Raw genomic sequence first — 18,114 nt, 5'->3', positions numbered from 1 at the left:
TGTCTGCGCCCTTCTCTCTATCTCTTGCTTCCGCTGGTTCTTACGCGTCGCCGCCGGGCCTTGGCAGGAAGCTGTCACCGCCTCTCCGGCCGATCGAGTCGTACGCCACCAGCCCGCCCTCGTGTCATCTCCGTTCGAGCAAAGCTCTTGGTGAGTGCGACGTTGTCTCCCCTACCTTCCCGTGCAGGTCCTGTGCAAATAGAACCACCGAGACACAGACACGTACAACCCCAGCGAAGCTAGCAGACTAGCTAACACCATCGCCGGCCATGGCCTCCATCAGGTGCCTTGCCTTGCTTTCTTAGCTTGATGACGTCATTGTTAGCTTTGATGACTTCATATCTAGCTTTGATGACATCAGCATACGTTTTCTTGCCTTTTTCTTTACAAAAACAAATCCCCAAATACGATGGAAATACATATATATCTCCAATCATCCTGAGCCGTCCGTTTTCAGATCGACGATCCAGATTAGAAGATACCTTTCACCTGCCTTTTTGCCAAAGAGACCCTGAGTTTTTTCCTATATTTAACTTGCAGTCCAACCAGCAATCAAAATCAGATTTATTTATTTTATTTCGAAAATCAAGTTTCACATATTTACCCAACTGGCACTGACCATGTTTTAGCCATAAAATCTTCGTTTTAGCTCTGATTTGACCCGTTCAAGTTGCGTTAGATTCATAACGACCTGAACTACGTGATAGTAATAGTTTTAACTATGTCAATAGTTATATAATTTTATGGTTTAAAACCCAACTTGAATAATGATCGTGCAACACGATTTATAAATAAAATATAATTAATTTTACCTTTGTTTTCTAATTCAAATATAAATTTGACTTATGAAATATCTTATACTTGATTTTGTATGATTAAAATAAATGAAGCCTTTAGTTTTTCAAAGTAAACCTTTCGGTAGTTTGCTTCTTTTTCACCGTAAGCTTCGATTAGTGTGTTCTTCACGTCTGTGTGATCGTAGTGATGCGTAGATTAGTTTTATAAAATCTTCAAACTGTTTTATCTCTATTGGTGTACTGTTCTAATTTAGTTCTATTATTTGCTTCATGTATGATTGCATAGAAGCTTGTGTGGTGCTTTTTGCTCATGTCCTGTCGGTGAGTTTTGCGTTGGTGATCCCGAAGAAGTTGGTGATCTAGAAGTTGGAAATTAAGAAGTTCATCGAAGGCTTGATCAAGAAGAAGTTCTTTAAAGATTTTGGACTTGAAGAAGGATCTAAGTTTAAGGCAAGTATAGCTAAGGATCATCCTTGTTGTCCTATTCATGATGCTCACTAAAATACATATGCATGTGTCTTTCTTGCTACCTATGGTAGGATTTCCTAGATTTTGAATACTCAATTACCTTGTTACCCTGGGAGGTTTGCATTGGGTAGTTCTATTGCTAGTGCAACAATCATGATCTTGAAACTTGATTAATGAATATGCTATAAACATAAACAAGATGACTTTTAGCAACATAAGGACTTGTCTTGTAACTGATTATCCAGGATTTAACGTACAGCTGTGAGAGCTATATGGCTCTGGCTCTAGTTGCTTGAGAAACCCTTTTCTAGCTGGTTAGAGGTCTGCGAGTTGGGTATAGGACAGCCTCTGTCCTGTTGAGCCTAGCTTTGGAAGCAGCCTTTTATATTATTGGAAAGGGGGTTCCTATATCTGATGACCCTGCGGACCTGGTCGGTTAGACGAGCTCTTGGGTGGCTTTATATGGTTTCCGGTGTTTTGGGAGTAATTAACCCACTCATTTGGGAAACATGACTCACAGTGAAAGTGTACACCTCTGCGCAGAGTTAACAAACTGGTATACTAGTCGTGCTCACGGATACGAGCGACCTTGGAACACTTACATTAAGGGATAATGACTTTTACTTGTTAAGATGATCATTTATGTTAATTGTTTAAGATATTGATTATTCATGTTCATTGATCATGTGTTATGGGATTATTGCTACCTTGATGTTAATGAATGCTAAACTTGAAGATTACTTAAATGCTAATCACAGTAAACCAGCGTTAACTTTTTGAGCCTCATAAACCCCTGGCTATATTTGTTGAGTTCGACATGGACTCACTCTTGCAATTTCCCCCACACCTCAGGACGAAGTTCAGATTGCTAGTTTTCAAAGGAGTTAGGCTTGTGATCAACCAGTCAGTTTGGATCCCGTAGAGTGGAGTCTACACCCGGAGATCGGAGTTGTTTATCCATTGATTGTTCCTAAGGTTATATCTTTTATACTATGTACATTATGTTATTAGGCATTGTTATTTGATAACACCCCTCATTTGTAGCTACATGTGAGATTTGTTTCTAAAGACTCACATATGGTGTGCATTAGGTTTTGTCCTTAAAACCGGGTGTTACAATAAATTTCATTGAACGACATGGATGAGGAATATAGAGGAACAATAACAATTATATATAATTGTGAAGCAAAAGCTTATATAATAATTATTTGTTGCAGTTACTAGGTCAGTTTAGAAACCCGATTAGATGCTTTCATGTACAAGTAGGTGAGTGAGCTTTCTTGTAATCGTTTTTCTTATGGCTTTGAATTGATCTGATACTGCAACTAGAATACTCTAGAATACATACATGCATCTCAGGCTGATCTGAGCCTGCTCTAGAATACATACATTACATCTCAGGAGATCTACTCTGTGATTTCTAGTTGTTGTGATGATGGGAAGGGGTGCTGGTATTAATGATGCAGCCTAGCATGTGAGAGGACCATTGTTATGATCTACAAACTCACTATTTAGTACCTGATATCTCTAGCTCCGTGCTTCGATATAGTATGGTGCTCAATATGGTATCACTATCTTGCTGTTTGGGTTGGAGAAGATTTTTGAGCTGCAACAATTTACTGTCCTCTTACATGTTTGCAGAGAGACTCAGCTGAGATGGCTACTAGCAATAATGAGTTGAAAATCATGATGCAAGCAATGGAGTAGCAAGCACAACTAAGAAATGGTAAGCTTATTGTGATACTTGTCTGCATTGTTCCAAAATTTGTCTTGTTTCAGAAGCTAGCTCATAACCCGGCCATTTAGAATAGTGTTTAAAAAAATCTCATTTTCCTGGTACTTTAGAAGTGTTGCATCACTTAATTTGTTGTAAATATCATTGAACATGAGTTTTGGACCAAAAATTTAGATGTGTGGTGGATCTATACTCTTTTGGCCTTAATGTTTTGTTTATAGCTAATTATTTTCTAAGTTTCTGATCTAGAACAAAAAAAAAGAAATTAAGTTATATTGATTTCTTTGACATTTTAACATATTCAGGATGAGAACATATCTAGGCGTCAGACAATGCATACTTTGAACTACCTTGTGTTACTCCAATTGTCAATTCTATAGGCTACCTGATTTGAAATTTGTGCTAGATTAAGTTACCTAAAATATATTGTTTGTGCTCAATACTAACAAATAGGGGGTGTTTCTTCTAAACATTGCAGGCTAATAGTACAAATATGGTGTAGCTAGAGCACACTACCGCTGATTGTGATTATTTCTCTGGTACTCTTCAGATGCAAACCCAATGGATGGTTAGCTAAGACCAACTCTTATGCTCTTAGAATTGTGGCAAGAGGATCAAGGGTGCTCATGGTGGCTATTTTTGTTAGTTACGAAATATTTAGTTGTCTGAGCAAATCATATGAGTTGTGTGCTGTACAAGCCAACATCTTAGTTTTGAATGTACTTGAGTGTAGCTTGGTTATTGCCTTAGTATTCCTGTGGAAATTTGTACAAAAACAAATGTTGATGGTTTCAATGAAAATGATGGGCAATGTTCTGTCAATTGTGAGCTTTGTTCCAGTTTGCGTGTTTCATGAGTGTCTTAATGTGTGACAAGGTTAATGTTGATTGTATCGTTAATGCTGTGATGATTTGGCACTAATTTGTGATGTTCTTTTTTGTCACTACGGTTTGGATCTGGGCTGGTTATAGGAGACGAACAACTAATTCATGACGGACACAAATGCCAATCTGTGACGGCTCAATTCGGTCCAACAAATGTATGACGTGGGATACATGACGTTTTTTGGGATCGTCATCGTGAGTTAACTGTGACGCATTTTCGCTTGTCTGTAACCAAAGTAAACCGTCATGTATAAGGGTATTTTTTGTAGTGGACCCTGAACACTACCACGGCCATGTGAAGGTAATCACTACACTTGTACCTAAAATTTTGTAGAGCTGATTTGTATGCATCTGCACACATGAACTGCTGAGCTTTCTTCTGATTAGTCCCATTTTGCAGGATCACTCAAAGGATGCAGAATTTCTCAATGTTCCCATTGTGAACTACCAGTACATCCAAACCATTTTTGGTTGTGGCGTGGCTACTAGGAGGTTTGCAATTTGCTCCAAGGAAGCTTTGGGCCAACTTGCAGCTGAACCCGAGACCATTGATGTTGACTCCAATGAGGCTCCACCTGCTACCAAGGAAGATACCGCTGCTGTCAAGGATAAGGATAAGTCAGATGAGAAGAAGAAGAGGAAGAGGATGCTCGAGACTCAACGTTGCATTAAGTGAAGGTTACCACTCAGAGGTGGCACCTGGGATATATGAAGCTGTCATGGGGTGCCCAAACTTCTCCAGAAGTGACTTGATGACCTGCCAGTCTGCCACAGCTACCTGATGGAGCACAAGGTCCCTGCAATGGTCATCGTGGAGATGTCGCCATCTGACAAGGAGCTGTGGATCAACACCCACCTGGCCAAGGTCAGAGGCCAGATGGCGTTCCAGTGAAGTGGAGATGTGAGATGAAGAAAAGCCATGTTCCTGTGCTTCTGATGTAGCAGCTTAACCCTTTTTGGATGTGTAACATTGGATGTAATGTTTGAACTATCACTATTGTCTAGGGTAGATTATGGTAGGAGTGAACTATTTAGGGTAGTTACCTACCACAAATTGGTTGCTGCATTATGCATTGATGAACTCAGTGGCTTTAGCATTCATCTGATGATCTATGAATTGCATGATCTTTGGTATTTGTCATTTGATATAAATCTGAGATTTATCGTATTCTAGCTGAGATTTCTGTGATATCAAGATGTAAGGATCACTGATTGTTCCAATTGATGTATGATGCAGTTATGATCATGAAGGTCTATGTGGTTTTCGTGGGGCGAACACCTGGAGTGTACACAACTTGGATGGACTGCCAAGCCCAAGTGTTTGGTTATCCTAACAACCTGCATGCAAGTTTCCCATCAAGACAGGAAGGTGAGCAGGCATTAGCACAATACCAGGCATCGCTGAGAAGCAAAACACCTAAACCGAAGCACCTGGGTGAAGAAGAACTTGCCAAAGTTCAGAACAAGAAAATGGGAGGCATGACTGCTAAGGATTTTGTCCTTGTACTCCTGTTTGTAGTGGTAGTGATCCAGGCTATACTGTGATGTTATCAGTTAAGAACATGCACTGTATTTGGGTTTAGTAGAACACAATGTAATGTGAACCATGAAGATGTAAACATTACTATGCATTTTAGTTCTAAATTACTCATTTGCATTACTAACCATCCATGACATAGTGCTGACTTAATTACATCAGTGCACCAATCTTTACGAATTGGGCACAATCAAAAGAACCAACCTGATGGCATGTCATCGGTGCTATCCTAAGCACAACTGCTAACTTGACCTGGTTCAGTTGCCACACTAGCTAACACATTTAGTGACAGTACGCTGTACAAGTAAGTGCACCATTCAGTTGCCACACTCTGACATGGGCACAATCAAAAGATCAGGATCGTAGCCTGACAGGTTACCACAAACCAAGTTCATCCATCACTCATGTCCACTCCTAACTCATCAGCACTACTAAAACTACTTTTACCCCTTGCCACAGCAGCAAAATCCCAGCCCCCCATTGCCACCTACAGATCCTAGCCATCACTTGGTCTTGAAAATGATGGCAACCACTAGGAACACGATTGTTATCCCATAGGATCACCGGCTCGGTGAGTCGACCACTCACCAGTCTTGCCGACCACGGCCGAGCACGACAGACGCTGTCCGACCACACACTATGGTCAGAGATAGAAGAAGAGGGAGAACAGAGCATACACACACGGCAGAGACATCAGCGTTGGTCGGAGCCCTGTATAGGAGATGACAAATCTGAACTCTCTTTGTTGAGTTGCAATGGCAAACTATATATACAACTCTACTCATCTAGTTATAGTACAGATGCCCTGCTGCAACAGTGACTAGATAACACAGCAGGACTGACTTCTGCGCCTGTCCCTGCCGTGGCTACAGTGAGGCAGGTGAGTCGTTCGGCGCCTGCCCCTGCAGTGGCTACAGTACCACAGCAGGGGGCCTTTTCGGCGCCGCCTTCCATTGCTGTGTGTTCACACAAGAAAGCAGTAGATTATCTCATAATTCTTCCCCTAATCATACTGCTATCCCTTGTACCCCCTCCATGCCGATCATCTTCTTCAGCTCCATGAGTCAAAGACGTCCGAGCGGCTTGGTGAGGACGTCCGCGAGTTGTCGACCAGTTTCGACGAACTCAATGATGATCTGCCCTTTATTGACACAGTCCCTGAGGAAGTGGAACTTCACGTCGATGTGCTTGCTCCAGTCGTGGAGAACCAGATTCTTCGCAAGGGCGATGGCAGGCTGGTTGTCCACCATCAGTGCTGGTGGGTGAGCTTCCGCACCGGTCAGCTCACCCAGCAGCCGGTGTAGCCACACAACTTGGCACGCCGCTGTGGCCGCCGCTACGTACTCTGCCTCGCAGGTAGATAGCGCCACCACCTTCTATTTCAGCGACAGCCATAAAATTGGAGCCGACCCGAGGAAGACGAGCACGTTAGAGGTGCTCCGTCGTCCGTCGATGTCCTCTGTCATGTCTGCATCGCTGAACACAGTGAGCTGCAGCTTACTCCCGCTGGTCTTGGGAAAGATGATCCCCTGATCCACCGTCCCCTTGATATAACGCAGTAGCCGCTTCACCGTAGCCCAGTGATCCTCTCTGGGATCCTCCATGAAGCGACTGACGTAGCCCACGACGAACGTAATGTCTGGCCTCGTGTGGACTAGGTAGTGCAAACCGACAACGATGCTCCGGTAGAGTGTTGTATCCACCTTCGCCGCGGTGCTGGCCTTCGTTAGCTTCAGCCGCTCCTTCATCGGAGTCACGCATGGCTTGCACTCAGCCATGCCGCTCCGCTCTAACAGCTTCGAGGCATACGCGCTCTGACCGAGCGTGAGTTCCTCTTTCCCCTGTCTCACCTCGATGCCGAGGTAGTAGGAGAGTGCGCCGAGATCGTTCATTCAAAAACGAGCCGTCATCTCGTGCTTGAAGCTGTCGATGTCCTCCGCACGCGCGCCAGTGACGATCAAGTCGTCCACATACACGCCGACGACAAGCTCCTCCTTCCCCCATCGCCGCGTGTAGAGTGTGTGCTCGGTTACGCACCTCGTGAACCCAATCTCGGTTTCGCACCTCCTCCTTCCTTGTGTGAACACACAGCAAGGGAAGGCGGCGCCGAAAATGCCACATGCTGTGGTACTGTAGCGTTGCAAGGGCAGGCGCCGAATGGCTCACCTGCCTCACTTTAGCCACGGCAGGGACATGCGCAGAAGTCAGTCCTCCTGTGTTATCTGGTCACTGTTGCAGCAGAGCAGCTGTACTAGGACTAGATAAATAAAGTTGTATATATAGTTTGCCACTGCAACTCAAATACGGTACAACTGACTCAATATTGCAAGAAGGTGAAGGCACCGACCCTGATCATCACGTTATATTTTGCAAAAAGCCTTCTGACACGGTTAATTGGACAGGCCTGGCGAAGATCTTGGAAGCTCGGGGCTTTGATCAACGGTGGCGTGCTTGGATTCAACATTCGCAATCATCTTCCAAATCTGCAGTTTTAGTTAACGGGTGCCCAGGTCCTTGGATGAACTGCAAAAGGGATTTGCGCCAAGGTGACCCTCTTTCACCATACTTATTCCTCATTGTGGAAGAGATACTCTTCAGCATCTAATTCAAACCATTCTTTTTTTTTGAACTGTGTTAATTTAAACCATTCCTTCGGTCAGACATCCAATTGCAGAAGATGACCCTTGTTTTTTGTTTTTTGTTTTTTGAAAAGGACCACTTGGCCCAGCCTCCTTCGGTACTCCAATACGCGGACGACACTATGATTGTTGTCCGTGGTGACCGCTGCCCTCAAGAGCTTGCTGGATCAGTTCGCGGCAGCCACTGGACTGACTATAAACTACAACAAAAATAAAACTGTTTCTTTTTTCAACCACATCGGTGATTCAACAAGCGTCGATGCTAGCTTCTTTCTATCCAAGCATCGCCCTTGCAATGTGCCAACCGATGCTCCAAGCCTCCAATCTTCTCTTTCTTTCCGAAGCATCATTTTTTTTTTCATACACTGTGGCTGCTCGAAGAGCCATGGATCCAAGGAGAGCCAACATTGAGCGAAGCGCTGCCAAGACCAGCAGCTCCTGCTCTGCCACTCGCCGAAGCGTGCTAGGGCTAGGAAGGAACCAAGCGTACTGCGTATTCAAGCCACTGCAGCTGCTACCTGGACGAGCGTAGCAGACAAGAGGGAAGAAATGGTAGCGAAACCAGCATTGAACGCCTGAGAAGTGAGAATTTTAGGCAACATCGCCCAACCATAGCTCGAGAAAGTCACCGACGAAATATGTGATGCCGTTCGACAACGCATTTAGATGAACTAGCCCATAAATTATACTATAGTTCATCTTAACTTTGTTTTAAGTTAAACTTCTCTATCTTCAACTAAGTTTACAGAAAAAAAAATCTATAGTATTATATTAGTTTCATTAAATTTTCTATAAAAATATATTGATAGTGCATTTATTCAAACTTGTATATGTCAATATATGTCAAAGTTAGTAAAGTTCGAGTAAAGTAAATTATAATTTGTAATAACAAACAAAAAATAATATTCAAGCATGGATAGTGCAGGTCTGCCGCCCAGAAAAACGCTTCACAGCTGTGGTCGTGCCGTGCTTCAAGCACGCAAATGGCCAAAACAGTGTGCGTATGCCACTCAGGTAGCATGTAAAAGTTACTTGAAACCAGTACCTCGATCTAAGCTAAGCGCTATTCTCCAGGTATCACACGCTTCTCCCAACCTCAGAAAGGACTCCAAGCAGAGAGCCACCAATTCAAAGTACAGGCAAATGCTGATGTGCTGAATACAGTACAACCAGCAAAACTACAGACTACTGAGTGTTTCTTCGTATTCCCAAGAACATCAACCAAAAAGGGGAACGGCGATCCAATTTTCTTGCAGGCTTTTTCTAAGCTGCTCCAGTGCTGCCATTCTTCAGTTCCATTGCCTCCCTACAAGGTTTGACAGTTAGTGGGAAACTCCAAAGAATAGATAACAACCAAATAAACAACACAGCGCTAGCTACAGCAATCCTTCTACAGTAACTGGAATGAAACATAGGAAGCAATGGACTGGTCTCTTACCAATATAATTTATCGAGCTCATCAGACATAGGGTCCAGTTCTAAGCCTTCAGAGAGTGTGTCACAAGCTTTTTCATACTCCTAAGGAATACAATTGACACAGTGCATGACCAGTCAATATACGAGAGATTAAAGAGATGATGAAGTGTCAAATCCAGTTACATACTACTAGAGCTACACCCTGGATTTTTAGTCGCACCTTTAGAAGGATCAGAGCTTGTCCTTGGCGGTGGTAGGCCTTTGCCCACTTTGGACTCAGCATTTTGCATCTAACTGCATCTTGCAAAGCCCTTTTCCCATCACCTGTGTGGAGCCAGCAAAGACTCCTGCTTGAGAACAATCCAGCATCATAAGGATCTACCTTCACTGCCTGCAGTAAGATAAAAAAGTGTCAGTATATCACTGTTGCCACATTCCAGATGTGTTGCATACATTAGCCCAGAGATTCCTCATTTATTTCTTAGGTAAAACAAGGTTGAAACAAAAATTGTGGATCAAACAGTAATTCTCATGCAGAAATATCTCCTTTTTTTTGAAACATAGAAATATCTCCTTGAAAATAGATGAGAGATCGAGACCATCCAGAATATCAGTATCACTCGACTTCCTCCTCACGACCTCAACTTAACTCAAAGGATTCCATGACTAACAGTACCAAACCAAAGGGCCTGTCCAAGCAAAATTAATTGCTGGTTTCCATATCAGAATATTTTACTACTCCATACTATTAGACCACGAAATATGGAGGAAAACAAATGCAATCAGTTCAACCATGTTTTGCAAACCTAAGTGTGTTGGAGGTGTGTGACCCCATTTTTTCTTCTTAATATAAAGATGCGCAACTCTCCTGCGTGTTCTAGGAAAAAAAATGTTTTGCAAACAAATGCAATTCCTAGAGACATACTTTGATGTTTGCCATGTATCAGGACATAGGTTACTCAGAAAAAATATGCTGATGATTAACCAACAAATGATATTTTAGGGATTTAGTTTTGTAAATGCAGGACTAATACAATTAGGAAAATCAATTTGTGAAAGAGAAAAAAAGCATACAACTGAATAGCCATCCACTACCATAACACACCCATCTTGTTCTACCATCAAAATGAAGTTAATGAATAGATATCGTTACTTTCAAGCAGCATAAACTTAACCAAGTGTCCCCTGGCTTTCTTAAGAGAGGAATGAACACCTTTACTCCTTTAGGAAAGGACCTGCAACCATCAGGTTCAGGCCGGGCGCACAGCCTCTCAAATAGAGACTCTACTGACCAAGCCATTGCTTGGTTTCTTTACTCTCAAGCATTATAGGAAGTGCATAGTTTTACTCATTTCTTACTGAAAGCTCTAGGTAATAACAGTCTGCAATCAACACGCTCAGATGTATGCAAGGAGATGATGACACTAACCATTCAAATTCAACATTTTTACATTTTTTCACCCTGCTGATGTCAATACATTTTTAATACAACATACCTGTGTGTAGAATGCTGAGGAATTTATATAATCTTTCTTTTTAAATGCATCATCACCCTGTCTTTTCAGATCAGACTTCCTTGCTTCCACAAAATCATCATCCTAAACATTTTACAATAATTTGAATCAGACAAATTTAGCATATTATAAGCAAACCTGTAACCTAGAAAAAGATTCAAAGGAGTCTCAGAAATCCCCATACGTATGAGGTGTATAAAAACTAGGCATGTCATCGATCCCGAGAAATCTGCGTCCAGACTTACTGGTTGCAAACACATGCTAACGGCCAATGAGATTTAATGGTTGAACGGCTATGGACTTCTTTTTCTACAGATTTTTTTTTTCAAAAACCTTAACTGGTAACCACTGATCTTTCCAAATTTTCGTGGAAAACAGGCAACTGGTACTAGTCTAGGTGTAAAGTTCTTCCCATGACCAGTTTCTGTAATCTTAATGAAAAATAACTGTAAATTAACACAGTACACGACAAGTAAAATAACATGTCCTTTCCAAAGTTTACTAGTACTTTTTTGTAACTGAAAGCAATCAGTACATGACAATTAAACATGGAAATTAGTGGATTACTGGCATTAGCCTACTTCTAAAGTATATTTTATCTAGGAAATTGAACTGGTTACGTATTCTCTTTAATAGAATCAAACTTATGAACAATCCAACAATACAAGGTATTCGAGAAAGCATTTAAATTAAACAAGTTTTCTAGAAGAAATCTACAGAGAGCTTTGGCATCAATGCAAATATGCAGGCACACTAGCATTTGGCATCTCTAGGAGTGCTTACAGAGAAAAGGAGCAAGCAGAAGCTACCCTTTGGTTTCTTTTCAAGTGAATGAAATTATTTGCACAGACAAGTGAATGAACAAGATGATTTGCCACAGTGGCATACCTCTCGTTGCTTTCTTTCCAGTTCCATATGATTGATTATTCCATCAATGCTCCAGTTTGTCACAGTTGGAATTGGGGAAGTGCAAGGAAACAGAATCTCAACATCTTCCCTTGTACCATACACGGCAGCCAACTCTATTGGAAATCTACCATACTGTGGAGAGCATCACAAACAATAAATTTAATGTAAAAGAAAGGACAAATGGACACTTCCAAGAAAAAAAATACTGATTGCAGGATAATTATGCTCCCTCAGAGGCTTAATGAAACAATGTAATACCACAAAATAGATGCCTAATAAAATCACTTGTCCATATTGCGATGAGTAATTCTTGTCTACCCCAAAACTTCCTTGATCCCAAACCAACAAAATGAGCCAAAGCAGTGCTATAGGTTATAACTATTCATAGATCCAGACCAATAAACTGTGCATAGCAAGGGATGGAGACGGGCAAAGTTTCACAAGCTTGTATGTGAAGATAATTGATGATACTTTCACTAGTTTTAACACAGTAGACCATGTGTATCCAGATGTTTGAGGGAAACAGTAGACCCAACTTGTATCGATATAGATATATATAATTGAATAACGAAACAACGTGCAATACCCTGAATGGCAAGCATCTAAACCGCTACAGAACTAGAGTACTGTAAACTGTGAGCATCTATATCGAGCCAGTGTCATGAACCTACTCGTAAAAGGTGAGAAATGTTGAAAGTACGCCTAAATCAGATCAGTGACTCAATTGGTGCTCAGATGTTCAAAACTAATGCCCTTTTTCTTTTGGAAGCCAACAGACTTCTATGCCACTTTCAATTTTCCTTCATGAACAGACTTCTAATGAGCATTTTTTTCAGGAGACAGGAGCTATGTTATATAAATAGTGTTAAAAGGCAGTACGACCAGAACTATTTGATGTTAAGCAGCTCACAAGTGATAGTGTGAACAAGAGAGAAGGCTCACCCAGTCAGTAGTGTTGGGGTTTGCACCAGCCTCCAACAAGCACTTGATAGCTTCGGTTAAGCCTTCCTGCGCAGCCCTTGCCAAAGGATTACCAATGCCATTCACTTCAGCTCCAGCCTACCAGTTTATGTATCAAAGATGAGATGTTTTCTCCATATATAACTTGACAGTTCATAAATATAACACAAAACTCATAGTAGAAAATACTATACCTGAATCAATAGCTTCAGACAAGACAAGGAAGGAGTGCGCAATGCTATGGTCAAAGGTGTTGACAGATTTACTTCCTTGTTGGGCTATGTAGGAAAACAGAAGGTAAATTAAACAGTATAGAATAGATCACGAAAACCGTTTTTTTAGTATAGCTGATATATGTGTTCCCTTTGATTTCTCAGGAACTGTTGTTGTGTGGGGCCACTGCTCACATATGCCCAAGTGGTCACACATCAACAGCTACGAGGAACTAAGCATGTAAAGGTAGGAAGTAGGAACAAAATTATGGAATATCAAGCCCCAGTGTGTTAACGGTAAAATAGAGAACTCAGCTCATCTATGAATAGATTAAAATAAAAAGATATAACTAGTACATCTGCATTGTGGTCCAACAAAATCTTCAGAGTACTATCATGCCCTCCATGAACCGCAAGCTGTAGTGGTGTCATATGGCATGATTTGCCATCAACGTAAGCTCCCCTAGAAAGCAGAAGTTTTGCTATTTCACACCGTCCTGAAGAAACAGAGATGAAAAAGTAAGGTCATAGTAAAGTGGACTGCAGAACTATAACAATAAACCAATCTTCAGCAACAAAATTTCAACAGGTAAAAAAAAAGACAAAATTGCTATTTCACTCTTCACTGAAGAGCATACAGGGAAATCTCGATAGCAATCAACAGTACATAAGAAATGAAACAATTACTTTTCGACAATCTATCAGTTTCATTGTCTGAAAACAAATAAAGTATGAAACTGATCCTGGTAGAAGATCCAGAAAAGCACAAACATATACTAAATACAAGGTCCACAAAGACTAACAGCAACAATTCCAGATGCATAGTTCTTAAGGCGTAAAGGCGAGGCATGATAATGTGCCACCGCCCAGACGCCTAGGCGCCCGCCTTAGACGCCTAGGCGAGCATTTTGCAAGGCGCTTGGGGGTCGCCTGGACGCCTAGGCGACGCCTTAAGAACTATGTCCAGATGTAATAAGCACATGAATTTTACATGTGAGGGCAGGAAACAAAGTTTAATGGGGAAAAAATTGAAAGATGGTATACTACACATAACACATCGCGACATAGCAGTTGGGCACGAAAAGTTTATAAAACCAGGATAGCTTGAGTTTATAGCAACATTAGACACAACAGAAAGCTATAAAATTAGAAGTAGAGAATTTTTGAGCTTGCTTAGTTTTCTCTTGAATATGATGCCATTGTCTGCAGTTGTGTTTGTGTATAGATTCAACTACAGACTCTCCAAAGTAATATCCTATGTTCCATTTATATCCACCACAAAGAGAAAGAAGGTAACAGGAAAGACTGAACAGGAAACCAACACATGTCCTGAGAGAAGAAAGAATAAATGAGTGAAGTTCGTTTGGTGTTTATACCTTTCTCTGCAGCTGTATGAAGAGCAGTGCATCTGTCATGACCTCCTAGACCGCCTTCTTGATGGAGATCAGCACCATGATCAAGAAGAAACCTCACGATAGGGACGTTCCCACTGAACACAGCATGCTGTAGTGGTGTCATGCTCTTACCTGCGAACAAAGGCACACAATTTTGTCAACTGAAGCCAATTCAGAAACCGTGAATCGATCAAACTTACCAAATTAATTAATTAATCAGTTAAGCATTAATTATAGGTTTGAAGAGAGCAATTAATGGAGAAGGGATCGGAGAGGAGGAAAGTGGGGATGACTCTGGAGTCTGGACTAAGCTAGTTTGTACCTTTAAAGGTGTCACGCTTGTTGACGTCCATCCTGGCCTCCTCGGCGAGGTATCGGCAGATTGGTAGCTTGCCCTTCCCACCAGCCGCGGCGTGGAGGGCGTCCATGCCCTTGAAGGTTGTGCGACGTAGCACCGAGTTGACCCCCCTCCTGTTGACGTCCAGACCCCTAGCTATCTCTGCATGAAACGATCGGAAACAGCAGTATAGTGAGAAAATCGAGGAAATAATGACAGAAAGCGGTTGATAACCAACTAAAATCCGAGACACGAGCGCTCGTCTCAACCAAATTCCACGCCGCACGCGCGACAGGATCCCAAACTCAAAAAAAGAGTGAGTTTTTTTTTCCGGACGCCAAGGCAAAAGGGAAGGAGAACACCCCTAACTAAATCGACCGCGAACGAAGTCGCGATGAGACGAACGAGGCAGGAAAAGGCGTGTGCTTAGTGCTTACCCTTGAGGCGGCGGACGTTGCCGTCGTATGCCGCGATGAGGAGGGTCGCCTCCGGAGGCCACTGGTCCTGATCATCTGCGCAAAAGAGCAAAGCGGAATGCGTGAGATCAGACCAGAGAGATTTGGGGGGCGGGGGCGGGAGGAAGAAGGACGGGGCGCGCTATGTAGCCCACTGGTGTCGAGGAGCAGCCCGAAGACGTTCGGCAGCGGCAGCCGCTCGTCCATGGTCCGGCGGCAGAGCCGGAAGGCACGGGGGCTAGGGTTTAGCGAGGTGGGGGAAGGTTCTAGAGGCGGAATCGCTCGGCGTTGTGAGAGAGGGGAGGGGAGGTCGCGGTGGAGCGAGAGCAATTATTGATGACAAGGCGGGAAGAGAAATGAGAGGAGAGAGAGTGAGTGAGTGGTGGTACAGCCGTCTACGAGCAATGGAGGATCGACACGTGGTCTCGTTCAGTCTTACACGTCAGGCCAGGACCAGGAGACAGGAGTCCAGGACCGAGTGGCTCTTTGACTAGGCCTTGTTTAGACTGCAAATTTTTGCAATCTGGATACTGTAGCATGTTTCATTTGTATTTGATAAACTTTGTCCGATCATGGACTAACTAGGCTCAAAAGATTCGTCTCGTGATTTACAACCAAACTGTGCAATTAGTTATTTTTTTTACCTACATTTAATGCTCCATGCATACGTCCAAAAATTGATGTGATGGAGAGAGAGTGAAAAAACTTGGAATTTGGAGGTGATCTAAACAAGGCCTAGGTTGAATTATTCCACCAGAATAGATTTTGCACTTGCAAATTTGCCAAGAAAAAATTGGCTTCGTAGCATTCAAAAATCACGAGATTCAGAAAATACCAATCAAATATTACGGTCACGTGAAATACCACCGAAAGAATGATCTGTTACTCGAAGCTACCATTCTATCACGGTTTGGTCTAACGACGTGAGTCCACCGTTGCTTCTCCCTTGTTTTCAAGTGAGCATCGGTGGAAGTCTCATCCCCTTCATCTTTCTCAGCTCCGGCGTAGGTGGATCCACGGTAGGATGGAGTCCTGGCGGATCAGCACAGCCTCTTCGCGGGGGAGGGCTTCTATGTGTTGTAGCTTAGGCGGTAGAGCTGACGTGCCTTGGCTATGGACTCGCTGCAGCCTTTATCGGCAGGCACCCGCGCCTCTTCACGGGCCTGGCATCAAGGCCACAGACACTGCGATGTCCTCCTGGGCACACCCGGGATGGCAAGCCGATGCCATACGTAGTAGTCCATGCTCCGCCCCAAGTTTTGCGCCAACCGACTCGATGGGAAGGATCTCATCCTTCTCAGTAGTACTAGTACACATGCATCTAGGCACATCAAGCTCTTTTCTTGCATGCATGGAACTATGGAAGGTAGCTAGCTGATCTGACCCACGAGGCCACGAGCAGACATGACTTTGCAGCTGCGCACATGGTCGAGCCGGCGGCATGCTTCTTAGCCTTCTTCCTCCAAGAAGAACTCTACAACTTCCCACGGCACCGTGCGAGCTCTGCAGAGGCGGTGGCGGCACGCACGCAAACTCGACCAGTCGGGAGGCAATGGTGGCGCACGCGCAAACTCTGCCAGGGAGGTGGCGGCACACTGGGGAGCTCGGCCGGGGCGGCGGAGTCACGCGTGCGCGCAAGCTCTACAGAGGCGGCGGCAGCACGCGCGCAAACTTGACCATCCTGGAGGCAACGGTGGCACACACACAAACTCTACCAGGGAAGCGGCAGCGCACGAGGGAGTTCAGCCGGGGGGCGCGGAGGCACACGTGCGAGCTCTGTCATGGCGGCGGCGGCACACATGTGAGCTAAGTTGAGGAGGAGGCGCTTGCGTGTGAGCTCTATCCATGTCCGGCTCAGGTAGGTGGGAGTTGGATTTTTTTGTGCCTTTAGAAGTTTAGATGGACAGGAATCGACGATGCTGACGCTATTACCTTCAAATACGATGGAATGCTACTTTCGAATAACAGTTTCATCTTTTAGTGGTATTTTACGTAACGGAGTTCTTTTGATCTCGTGATCTTTCGATGCTATGAAATCAAGTTTCCCATTTGGCAATGGTTCTCTATCAATGGAGTATCATTTGAATGGCAGTTCCGGATTTCTGGTAGCAATTTGAAATTTGTCCAACTAAATTCTATTGAGGGGCATGATGTTGTATAACATTTGAAATTTGGCATATTTTTAGAGTTTGGTCATTCCAACAGCCCAACAGTTGGAATGCCTTCACCGATTTTAGTGCATAGTTCGTGCCCACGTGCTACTTGATCTCCTTGTCTTTTATTTTCCCATCTATACTCTGTTGTTTGGAGTTTTCGCCCGATTGGAAGTTAAATACGTCAAAGTTCCAACATGAGAAGAATGAAACTATTACTTAGGCATTTTGATGTATTATTTGGTAAATGTCTTCATATTTTTAGTTAAAATATGAGCGTGCACTTAATATTTTTGCTTAACCATCGCCAATTAGCTTTTCCTTATTAAGCTCTCAACAATGTATAGTGTGCAAGAAAGAGAAACAGGAGAAACAGGACCCACGGTCAAAGCAGAGTTAAAAAAAAGGAGATGATGGGAGCCAAGTACTTATAATGAATAATCAAATATATAATTTAATTGTTTTTGTTAAATTATATGGTGAAATTTCATATCCATAAAAGATATTCATTGTACATAGAGGGTGTTTAGCTCCCCCTCCCCCATACCCTGCTCACTACTGTTGATAGGATATATATGAATATATTATATAACATGACATGGTACATGTATATGTGGATGTTTTTTTAGAAAAAAACTCACGGGTAAACTAAAAAATTTAGGGGACTAGCTCATCATGTTTTTTTACAACATAGACGCCCACAC

At 42.9% G+C, this 18,114-nt stretch overlaps 1 protein-coding gene and 1 long non-coding RNA gene across 2 annotated transcripts; one reads left to right on the top strand and one right to left on the bottom strand.

Moving 5' to 3' along the window:
* Positions 1–1,144: 1,144 nt before the first annotated feature.
* On the top strand, positions 1,145–3,750 carry LOC136538581 (uncharacterized). The gene is made up of 4 exons (XR_010779384.1): positions 1,145–1,247; positions 2,118–2,240; positions 2,907–2,991; positions 3,479–3,750. It is a non-coding gene; the product is annotated as an uncharacterized lncRNA (long non-coding RNA).
* Positions 3,751–8,951: 5,201 nt separating this feature from the next.
* On the bottom strand, positions 8,952–15,584 carry LOC136538580 (uncharacterized). Its single transcript, XM_066530527.1, has 12 exons — positions 15,413–15,584; positions 15,240–15,314; positions 14,788–14,964; positions 14,448–14,597; positions 13,429–13,568; positions 13,054–13,137; positions 12,842–12,958; positions 11,879–12,031; positions 10,973–11,074; positions 9,697–9,867; positions 9,499–9,578; positions 8,952–9,366 (listed from the first exon to the last, which is right to left on the bottom strand). Exons 1-12 carry the CDS (start codon positions 15,462–15,464, stop codon positions 9,324–9,326), a joined length of 1,344 nt encoding a protein of 447 aa, XP_066386624.1. The 5' UTR covers positions 15,465–15,584; the 3' UTR covers positions 8,952–9,323.
* Positions 15,585–18,114: the final 2,530 nt, after the last annotated feature.

This window comes from Miscanthus floridulus, chromosome 2 (genome assembly GCF_019320115.1).
Source record: "Miscanthus floridulus cultivar M001 chromosome 2, ASM1932011v1, whole genome shotgun sequence".
Lineage (NCBI taxonomy): Eukaryota > Viridiplantae > Streptophyta > Magnoliopsida > Poales > Poaceae > Miscanthus > Miscanthus floridulus.
Note: the sequence above shows the minus strand (reverse complement) of the source record. Positions and strands in the feature narration are given on the sequence as shown.

Bases quoted from the DNA above. Each gene is read 5' to 3' on its own strand.
- LOC136538580 (XM_066530527.1), bottom strand. From the start codon at position 15,464: ATGGACGAGCGGCTGCCGCTGCCGAACGTCTTCGGGCTGCTCCTCGAC. The intron at 12,032-12,841 runs GTGAGCCTTCTC...TGCTCTCCACAG, and splicing joins ACCCCAACACTACTGACTGG to TATGGTAGATTTCCAATAGA. The intron at 11,075-11,878 runs GTATGCCACTGT...TAAAATGTTTAG, and splicing joins TGGAAAGAAAGCAACGAGAG to GATGATGATTTTGTGGAAGC.